General features: G+C 53.6%; 3 protein-coding genes across 3 annotated transcripts; 1 reads left to right on the top strand and 2 right to left on the bottom strand.

The window, feature by feature from the left end:
- Nucleotides 1-1,205: 1,205 nt before the first annotated feature.
- Nucleotides 1,206-3,263, bottom strand: CKM354_000069300 (uncharacterized protein; the record flags this gene model as incomplete). Its single annotated transcript, XM_044795791.1, has 1 exon — nt 1,206-3,263. The coding sequence occupies one exon, from the start codon at nt 3,261-3,263 to the stop codon at nt 1,206-1,208; it is 2,058 nt and encodes a 685-aa protein (XP_044651726.1).
- Nucleotides 3,264-6,283: 3,020 nt separating this feature from the next.
- CKM354_000069200 (uncharacterized protein) lies at nt 6,284-7,465 on the top strand (the record flags this gene model as incomplete). Its single annotated transcript, XM_044795790.1, has 4 exons — nt 6,284-6,317; nt 6,379-6,419; nt 6,500-7,201; nt 7,262-7,465. 4 exons carry the CDS (start codon nt 6,284-6,286, stop codon nt 7,463-7,465), a joined length of 981 nt encoding a protein of 326 aa, XP_044651725.1.
- A 117-nt stretch (nt 7,466-7,582) lies between these two features.
- On the bottom strand, nt 7,583-8,133 carry CKM354_000069100 (uncharacterized protein; the record flags this gene model as incomplete). The annotated part of the gene is made up of 2 exons (XM_044795789.1): nt 7,583-8,014; nt 8,077-8,133. 2 exons carry the CDS (start codon nt 8,131-8,133, stop codon nt 7,583-7,585), a joined length of 489 nt encoding a protein of 162 aa, XP_044651724.1.
- Between the last annotated feature and the right edge of the window lie 2,649 nt (nt 8,134-10,782).

Raw genomic sequence — 10,782 nt, 5'->3', positions numbered from 1 at the left:
GGATAAGATCCCAACAGGATACTGTTTCTTGTCAACTCAATCCATGTGGAAGCGCAGATTGGACAACCGAATGACAGTTCCGATTCGGCTACCGCAACGTGGAACATGAGACTTCATCCTCGCGAGAGTTCATGACGAGACGGGAGTCTAGACTTTCGATGTCTGACAAAGGCTTTCAAGACTGATGGTGAGGGTACGGCACATGTACGGCACAGCTCTGATGAAGTTGAATTGACTTCATTGTTTGTTGTTGATGAGCAGTGGCCTGACTTGTCCATTCGCAGCTTCCGTGCCTGGAATTGGACCAACAAAACTACTGTACTCAGGTACTGACTTCGACCCTGCTGAGTTACGGCTGCAAGAGAGTACTCTATCGGGTTACGTTTGAGGGAAGACGGAAGGACCCAACAACTGAGTTTCTTGTGCTCTTGCCGCTTTTTGCAGTTTGTCTCGTCTCGCCTGGCAGGTATTCGGTATGCTCAGATTCGTCGTCGAGAAATTCGAAGGTGGAAGTCCGAATTTCATCGCTTTGATCTGAACAGTTTCAATACTTTCAGTGCCTTGAGGAAGCAGAGATCTATCTACGATGCACAGTAGAGAAATAACATGTTCGAGATTGCATCATTTCATCACTGTAGCTGTTGCATTCCACCACAAACCATTGCTGTACTCAAACATCAGATGACGAAACTAGCCATCTCTCCATTATCGTACTTTAGCATGCTTCATCATAAAACACAAGTGTGGTATCAACCTACCATGGAGTCAGTAGAGTATAACCACAATGGAGAGACTTGTGAAAGATCGTGAGATAAGAAAAGAGAAGAGTTTTTCGCGCCTTTAAAAATTGTGTTGTTCAGTACAATCACTCTTATGGAGTGATGCTTTACAGATGGTATGGTTTTCGTCATCCATCAGTGAAGCTAAGCGTTCCCATCCTTCCCGCTACTTTGTCCATTTATACAGGGGATATCATATCTGCAGTTTTGTCATTTTAATAACGCCCAGCCCTCGGTGCTTTGCACCATGCCTTTCCAAAAAGAACTCCTAGATACCATGCTTCTGCAGTATGTTGTTGTTGTGAGAATGAAAAAAAAAGAAAAACCAGTTGGACAAAGTATGGGGTGCCAACACCATAGACAGCAATGTGCCGACAGTGTTGACGTAGAAGGGAGGCTGTGAACTAACACGAGCGCGCAGGATGATTACATATCCATCCTGAAGTGGCCGATTTCAGAGTAACCGGCATCGTCGTCAAAGAGGCTGGGTTCCGGCCAGCGTCGCTGTACCTCGACAGGGCGCTGTACCGTCGTTGACTGTGTCTTGATCGGAAGTGGCGGTTGCTTGTGCTCGCGCCAATTGTTGTCTTCTTGCCAGATTTTGGCACTGACAGAGTTCGACCGAGGTCGTTGAGGGCTGGCCTGGCGCCACGAAGGCGCACGCTCCCGTTGTCGTTTGGGCTCAGGCTCTAAGCTGGATTGCGGCTGAGGCTGGGCCTTGTTCTTCTTGCTGCCGAAGGAGGTGAAGCTGGCAAATGCATCCGAATACTTGGTCTTGGGTGGAGTGGCAACAGCGGTGATAGCAGTGACAGCAGGCACTGGATCCTGTCGAGCACGGCGGAAGTTACCAAGCGCCGCCCAGCGGTCCAGAATGGAAGATGACTTGACTTTAGGCAGCACCTTTGCAGGCTGGTCAGTGTTACCATCGATCTCGGTCTCAGTCAGGGGTGTCGCAGAGCGCGCGTTAACATCGAGTCGAGCGAACGCTTGACGTGGTGTCACACTGCCTCGACCGTCTTCCAAGGCGATGATGTTGAGTTGAGGAGTGCTTGGTTCGACGACGCGCGATTCCTCGAACACCATCCCAGTCTGGTCAAGTATGGGGTCGCTCTCGGGGACTGCTTCCTCTGCAGCGTCGGCTTCTTCCTCCTCCTCGTCCCAGAGATCGCTCCAGCTCTTAGAGAAGCCACCACTGGTATCATAGGGAGAGGTCTTTGGGCGAGAGAAGCTGATTGGCAAGGATCCCACGAAACCAGACTTTGGCTTCTTGAGAGAAGAAGCCGTAGAGTGCATGGACTTCATAGACTTGGTGGACTTATAAGACAAACCCAAGCCCGAGTCCACATTGGAAGACAGGGAAGCCTCGTCGGCGTCGACGTACTGCCACTCTGAGTTGTTGGCAGATGCGGGGAACAAGTCCATGTCTTCGTCTTGAATTGTAGACAACTGACGGGACGGCTTCTGCGGCGTCTTGAGCAGGGCGGCAGTCCACGGGAAAGAGTCCACACCTGGAAGGTTGGGGCTGGTCACCGAGGGCGTCCGCAAAGGCTCGCGAGCAGCCGTTGCAATTGGAGCGATTTCGCACTGCTCAGTGCAGAAGTCGTCCAAAGCCTCATCGTCGGTGGTGAAGCTGACAACAGCCTCGAGCGCTTCTTTGACGGCAGTCAGAGATCGATTCGACGGATCAAGGGCCAAGCAGTGCTGGAGGACGTTGAAAGTATCTTGCGACATGTTGGGAAAGACGTCAAACAGGCTTTGGCGGTCGCGAGCGAAATCGTCGAAGAGGGGATCCTTAATGGTTGGTGTCGCGAACGGATTGCGCTGGAACAGGACGTTCAGCAGGACGATGCCAATGGCCCACACATCGGCCTGTGCCGGACAATATCCGTATCCGTAGACACCAGCATCATACTGTTCGGGAGCCATGTATCTGTCCGAGCCAACAGCAAACTCCGTGGACCAGGTGTCCGTCGTGGCCAGGCCGAAGTCTCCCAGCTTCATGGTGGCTTCGGAGGTCAGAAAGATGTTCTCCGGCTTGATGTCGCGGTGGTAGACTCCATTGTCGTGCAAGTGCTCAACGGCGCTGACGAGTTGCAGCATGAAATCACGAACGTGACCTGTTTCAAGTGGTCCCTTGCCCATGCGAATGGCCTCGTAGAGGTCGCCATTGCTGCAGAGCTCAAGCACCATGTACGTATGGTTGTCGGTCTGGAAGCTGGAGACAGTGTTGACAATGTTGGGATGCTCCGGCAATCGTGAGTGGATCTTGAGCTCCTCGGAGTAGTCGTCGGTAGCTACTGCAGCTGGGCAGTTGGTGTTGGCGCCAGATTTGGTGATGCACTTGATCGCGACGTCTTGTCCGGTGTGGGTGTCGTGAGCGGCAAATACCATGCCGAATGAGCCATGGTTGAGTGGTTTGACAGTTATAAACCGTCCATTATCGAGTGGTCTTCCTTGTTCAAAGCCATCTCGCAAACAGGCCATAGGGTAATAGTCCGTGGGATTCGTCGAGGTTCGTAAACAACAAATGGAAAAGGCTCAGCCGCTCCAACACACAATGCCGTTAAAAGTCGTTCGCTGGCAACACACCGTAGTGAACTCCTGCTCGGTCCGCAATAGCAATACAGAAAACAAGTCGCTCAGTCGCCCGCTGGCGGTAAACAAAGTGGTGATGGCCGAGGGTGTGGTAGTTTAAAGGAACATAAGGATTGTCGGTGTTATCATGTGTACAAGGAGATGTGTGTTGTTGGTGGAATAGCTCGCCAGGTTTGGCGGGGTCGCGTCCGTCAAGGAGCAGGTGGCTTGGAGTGTAGTTTGGTCGTTTACGGCGTTACAAAGAGATGTGGTGATGTGTTCGGTTCGGAGTTGTCGGTATAAAGCAAGTATACGGAGAAGTAAATGACAAGAAGAGGAGTAGTCGGTGCGGGCGAAAGGTGAGGTCGGTCGAGGGGTGAGTCGATCCGAGAGGAGGGTATGAGTATGCGCGGCGGGAGAGTAGTGGAGCTGCCTGGAGGACGGGAGCACGCTGCTATTCCTTGTCGTTCATCAAAGGGGCGCCAACTGAGTTCGTGAGGCCGGGTTGTTGTTATAGCAGTGGGGAGCTTTGATGGGTGTGTTGCAAGATGACAGCTGGAAGCGCTGCTTTGTTGGCTGTGCTTGGTCCTGGTCGAGCGTGCCGATGACGAAGCAAAGATCCCGGCGGGCGGAGCGGACACTGGGGACCCTGTTTTCCGCTGTTTTACATCTGACGGCGGAGGCGGTGATGTCGTAGGCGTTGCGAGCGTAGATGCGGCGGGACAGCGTTGTTGCTGCTGCTGTTGCTGTTGCTGTGTACGACCGCTGCGTTCCTCGGCGCTGACGTCTTCGGGCAATTCCTCCTGACTCTCTGACTCTGCGCGGGACGGGTGGGCGTGCAAGAGCTGCTTGTCGGTCGAGACGAGGCTGCGACGTGTGCGATGCAAGTGTGCTCTTCCTCAATGCGCGGCGACAAGACCAGTTTTGACAAGAACGAGATATGGGCTGGTTGGTGGAAGGGTAGCGGCTGGCGGTGAGGGCAGTGTCAACGAAGTGTGGGAGGGAAGCGCACAGCGGGCAGGCGCGACTTACCGTACCCTGGTCTGCATTAGCGTGTCTAACTAGGCAACAAAAGTAATGGCACGGCAGGTGCGGCCGTGACTTGTGACCTTTGCCACCAGGCGTGCTTTGTTTGGCACGAGTGGCACGCCCAATTCGAGGCATGCGCCATTGCCCGGGCTGCTGTCGTAACCGCGTCCGGTCGCCTTTGTTCTCCCGCATTCGATGCCCTTCGGACTCGAAGCGCCCACGTCGGCAGCAACAGCATCGCACTGGCTCCCATGGGCGCTGAGCGACACCTTGAAACGCTGTGTTGGCGCTGCTCGCACCCATGGCCGCGCGGTAGCTATGCCTGGCGAGACGCTGTTTCACACTGCCAGGAGAGCTGTCTGCCCGCGTCGCCGACCCTGTGAAGCCAATTGCTGCGCAAGCTGATCAGATTCGGCCACGAGCGAACTCAGGGAAATTGCGAATGGGACTCCACATCGTCATCCAGAGTAGGCGAAGTACCTCCCAAGCCAGGACAAGTCAAGCGCAATCTCGATAGTCGGCCGAATAGTCCGAGCAGCAACCCGTCTATCGATCGGCCAATGGCACCAGACTCACTTCCCACGGTATATTGTATCTCGACAACTTCTCGACTTGTCGCAGTATCGCGCGCTCGTAGCTACACATTCTGGCAGGCAAATGACCGCGTATGCCAATGCACCACTGCCAGGACGGGAGACGGGTCATCATGCACGAGCTGCAGTAATTCAGCCACACAAGTCGGAGCCATTGAGGCTAGAACTACCGTTCGTTTTAGCTCGTGTATCTGTCCTCGTGAGCACCTCGGACACAATAATCATGGCACGACCGTTGTGGTAGTGGTCTTGATCACGCTTCCGTAGTATCCTGACAAAGCCAGGTGATCAGTGCAATCTTCATAACTGAGGTCACCAGGTTGCCTGTCACCGTGCTCGTGCTTGCGTTGCTGACGAGTACGACACAATGGCTTGTCACGTGAGCTGGAATGTGATGCGCGTCGCCCAGCAGAGCTCCTCGGATCGGCCTCGCCAGAGCCTACCCGAGTCAGTCCTGCCAGAAGGCTTCATCCAGAACGAGGACCATTGGCACATCACGGCACGGGCAGTTGCGCCGTCACAGGTACACGCTGCGGGATGGGCACGTGCTGCTGGCCCAGTCCGCATCTCAGCAGCCAGAATAGGGTGTCAAGCGCAGCAACTCTCGACACGGCTCGTCTGCCGTGTAACAGTCGGTGTGGAAGGGGTGACAAGTCTGGAGACATCGAAACGCAGTGCATGCACTCTTTAATCTGAGCATATCACCCACAGCCAATGTAGATTCTGCGTGGTGAAAATTTTCTGGGACGACATCCAACTCGTGCAGTAGCTCGACGGAGTGTTTTCATCCTCTCATGCACTGCGTTCCGGTCCTGCAGCCTATCTTGCAGTCACATAACCAAGGCCGCACGAACAACGCCTCGTTAATCGCGCCAACGTTATGATCGGGCTTCTTCAGACATAGGAGTCTGCGGGTGAGGAAACTACACATGGCGGTGTAAGAAAATAACACTGCACGACTGCTGGCGAACTCTGACCATGGCGAACCATCCACGACTCGACGCCGAGAACGTGTTGTTGGCAGTCCAGCTCAACTGGCCCAGAGGAACGTCTGCACGTCCAATGTCTCATCAATGCCTCCCTCAGCGCTTCGCACCGACACTTCTTCTTTCTCTGGTTGAGGCCACGCAAAAGATGGTCTCAGCCGCAGCCGCAGGCGCGTTCGTTGTTCCTGCACAACTGGCGTCGTGCGCCTGAGGCTGTCATTGGTCACTTTTGCGCCCACCATCTCTGTGCCTTGACAACGGACAACCAACTCGCCAGTTCGCTTGCAGCATGACCTGCGACTTCTGACTGTCTGAACCCAAAATGGACGGCATCAGCTGTATACTTCTGGACATTGGTACGGCTTACTGTCAATGGGTGTGCTGGCTGTTGACGCTCGTGACTAACACGCGCCGTAGAGGGCACTGTCTGTCCCATCTCATTCGTCCATGCCACGTTGGTATGTGTTTTATTCTTGGTTCACATTCCGACCACAGCGCTCGGCACAACGACACCTCGTGCTCACTCGACTGCCTCTAGTTCCCATACGCCATCAAGGCGTTGCCAGCTGTCCTAAGCACGAAATGGAACGACTCAACGTTTCTGCCTTATCGTGACGCGTTTCCAGAGGAGCATCGCAAATCGCCAGAAGCTCTTCAAGCGCACGTGGAGGATCTCACGAAGCGCGATGTCAAGGTTGCCTATTTGAAAAATCTTCAAGGCTACCTATGGCAAGATGGCTATCGGACTGGTGCCTACTCGACAACCCTCTTTGCAGATGTGGTCCCTCAACTTCGGCAATGGAAGGACGACGGTTTATCTCTCGCCATCTACTCCTCAGGCAGCGTCTTTGCCCAGAAGTTGCTGTTCGGCCACGTGCAAACAACTGAGACAACGCCCGCAACGGGAACGAAGCGTGCGAGGCCGATAGGGGATACCGAAGTTCAAGCGGACGATGACGATGCGGGTAAGCCCCCGACCAAGAAGCAGCTCGTTGAGACAAGCGGTGATGACGCTTCTGATGTCAAGGCCGGAGCTGGCCCTCAATCTGTTGCAACTACTCCTGCGACCAGTGGTGATGCTGGCAAAGCACCTGACGATGCCGGAAAAGGCTCTGCCAATGATGCACAGCCACCTGGAACTGAGGACTTGACCGCTCTGTTCGACGGCTGGTTTGATACGACCAACGCTGGCATGAAAACAGAGTCGGCGAGTTATGCAACCATAGCTCGGGAACTTGAGGTACGAACGCCTTCGGAAAGCCCGAAGTTGCGTGCCTTGCTTGAAACTGACGTGCAACAGTGGAAACCTGAGCAGATTTTGTTCCTGAGTGACAACGTGAAGGAGATTGATGCTGCCCATGTGGCTAAAATGCAAGCCGTGCTGGTGCAAAGACCAGGCAATGCTGAGATTGCATTCGCAGATCGAAGCCGACTTCAAATTGTCGAATCTCTGAGCGAGGTCTTCATCAACAAAGGCACAGGCACAGAGGTAGGCAAGGAGTGATTGACTCGTCACAATGTGTGCGAGATGGACACGTTGCATTGCAGTTCGTACAGAGTTCCCCATCACTTCATTTCTGCTCCAAGCACGTGCTGTCTCGCACAGGCAGCCACTCGAACATCACAAACCAAGTTCGATCAAACAGATCTTGTCCATTTCTGCCGCTCCCACCTTTCGTCGCAGCGTATCCAGGAGTCCTCCACCACTATACGTCGTAGGCACAATGCTGAACAGAAAATGTAGCTCCGCATCGTCATGATACCGCAAGAAATGTCTCGCAGCCAACCAGCTTCCTTCTTCTAGCAGAATCTGCTGCCCATCGATGATCGCAGTCAGTCTACAGAAGAATCTGTACTGCTTAGAAGACGCCATCAGAGCAGCACGAGCCAGCACTCGACCTTTGAGTAATGTCAGGGCTTCTTGGTAAGTGGTCGTGGTTGGCAGCAGGATAGCATCGCCCTGCTCGCTGAGCAGTTTGCCGGCTGTCATCAAATGCTCATCCAGAAGTTGACCGGGAGAGTGTTGGTGTAGTTGGATGATGAGTGGGATTGCCTGGTGTGTAAGTCAGCTTACTTCCGCTTCATGCTCGACTTGATATGGTTTATTTTGCTTACTCGTGGTTCAGAGTTGGCTTCATGGTAGGACGGCGGCTCGACCTCTGTGGTAGCCATAGTTTGCGACTAACTATCCAAAGATTGAGACGAATGTGGTGCGCAGAGCCGACCATCAGGATCTGAGATCTATCTATTCATATTCGTGCCACATTCACGACTGCGATCAAGACATTCACATTCCATGTTGCGTTTTCGAAAGTGTTTGCTAGGACCTTCCATATTGTTCACCGCGACTGGAATTGTTCAAGGCAGTATTCCACTGCTTGTTGACCATTCAGTTGCGGCGACCGGAAGCCAGTCAAACAGAAGGAAACTGATCGCAAGAATGAGCGCTCCGCGGGCGCACCTGAGCAGAGCCTGGTACGACAATTCCACAAGCAGCTCAGCACCCACAAGACTAAAGAAGCCGTAAAAGTTGTACTTTGCCTTCCAAAAACGTTCAACAGCCCCAGAAAGAAAGACCAGCTCCGTTTCCATCATCTTGGCGCCGTGCTCTTTGCAGACCAGGAAGCTGAAGCAGACGTCCCATGCGACAGGTGCGCCAGAGACGAGGTCCAGTGTGTGGGTTACACTGCAAAGGCCCGCGCTGCTGAACAGAATCTTCCCGAGTCCTGTGTACACTGCTACTACAAGAAGCACGACGACTGTGACACATCGATGCCAAACCTGCCAATTTCGCATAAGAAGGACAAGAGGAAAGCCGCGGCTGCGATGAGTGTGTGCTCCTTTGTACAGACGTTGCTGCATTTTGATAGCAGCTGGATCAGTTGCGAGACGAAGTCAGTAATCACGCCAAGGACAGGAGCAACAGCGCTTCGCAGGTCAGCTGTGGAAGCTTGAGGTTTTCGTGAAACCGGACTCATATCACCAAAGTCCTTACTTGAGTGGTATCGCAAATGCTGCAATGTTTGGAACGGCGTCTTGTACATTGGAAGTAATGCGACAGATGAACTGTCCTGATACGGCCGTGCGGTCGCAGCTTCCACGTAAACATGGAAGGTGATGGGAGGATAGACGCAACTCTTAAGTTGACTTCACCTCATGCTTCCGACCACCTCATCGACTTCTACCTCAATGACCACACTCATTCTTTCGAGCATATCTGACCTGTCACGGCAATGCCTCCTACAAGGCAAGACACAGCGCGCGGTGCCTCACGCGGCGTACTGCACGGCACGCCGTACCAACGCCCAGCTGCCGCCGCGATAGCTGACCACAACTTCACTCCGCCCATTGGCCCGTATTCATTGCTCCGGTCTCCAGCATACGGGTACCACGAAAACGAAGCAGACACTTACAGCAAGCATGGCTTTGTTCTCGCGTCACCGTTGCAGCCGCCAGCACTTCCACCGCGCAATCAGCGGCTCGTTCGGCAGCTCAATCAGCAGCCCGATCAGCAGATTGTGGATCTACCGCTCTCTACATCACATCATCATACCTCTTAAAATATCCGAGCGTAAACACCAAAGCTATTGCACCACTTCCCAGCAAAATGCATCCTCCCTCATGCTCCAATATTGATCCCAGACCTCTTCTGAAATGCCTCCAGACTAGAGTATTCTATCCTCTCTTCCGAAAATGCCCGCATAAACTCTGAACATGTCCAGAATCCTCGATCCTTGCCGAGCAGAGCGCACCCAATGTCCATGCCTACATCTTGAATGGCTACGTTTGAGCGACGCTAGCTGCCCCACCGCGCCGAATGCAGATGCTGCCACATTGACACGAATCCGATGATCTCGTGTGTATCTGGGTCGATTCGCAAGGCGAAGTGATGTTGGGTATTTGTCTGTTTGAATACCGAGAGAGGACCCAAGGAGATGAACTCGATGTTGTCGGCCTCTTTATGCAATCAGTCGTGCCACAGCTCGCCTTGGGTGAGAATGAACGGAGCCTCAGCACGCTCAAATACCTCCTTTGAGTATGCGTTGAAAGCTTCCAGTGCTTTCTCTCCGAAACGGGTCTTCATCCGGCCTGGCAGCTGGGTGCTGCTGCTGCCCACGTCCTGCATTTTCTGGACATATGGTATGAGATCCGTGCAGAACTGGTCTGGAAAATCCCTTGTCAGGAGTGTAGTCCATGCGATCGAGGGGAATGCTTGGTCTCCGAATTGGGCAGGGTCGCGGTCAGCGCCATTGTGGCCTTGACAAGGATGTGTCATAAGTTACGCGAAAGGGTTGTCGAAACTTCCCTTTGGCGATGTCAGGTGATTGCCCGGAATGTCGTTTCCTGGAATTTTGGCGAGCTCGTCTACCAGTCGCTGTTTAAAGTGGGTTAACACTCCGACATCACCAGCGGGCCATGGCGTGCTGACATCGAGAACGGTATTCGAGCTGCTGAGATCTGGTTGGTAACGTTGCGAGCGGAGGACGAATCGTGTGAATCTATCGCGGAGCTCGTCTGGCATGGCCCTTTTGAATTCTTCGAGGAGGTCTGTCGGAGAGGCAGCAGCCAGAGCACCAGAGTAATGCTCTAGCAAAAGACAACGAGAGGAAGTGGGCGTTCCCGCACGATCGCGCTGGGGTGACCCGCCGTCGAGTATTTTGCACCAGCAGGTGAAATTGTAGCGCTGGTGTCTCTGCATTGCATGTCAGCGCCTGGCTCCAGGTAGTCAAGCTGTCGTGATCAACAGGTCGGTTCACGGTCAGGCATCGGATATATTCTTGCTACCCTCTGAGTCCATTGAGATCATCCGTTTCACACTCT

Source organism: Cercospora kikuchii (assembly GCF_019650295.1).
Source record: "Cercospora kikuchii DNA, contig_00001, whole genome shotgun sequence".
NCBI classification, from domain to species: Eukaryota; Fungi; Ascomycota; class Dothideomycetes; order Mycosphaerellales; family Mycosphaerellaceae; genus Cercospora; species Cercospora kikuchii.
This window is presented reverse-complemented; position numbering and strand designations above follow the sequence as displayed.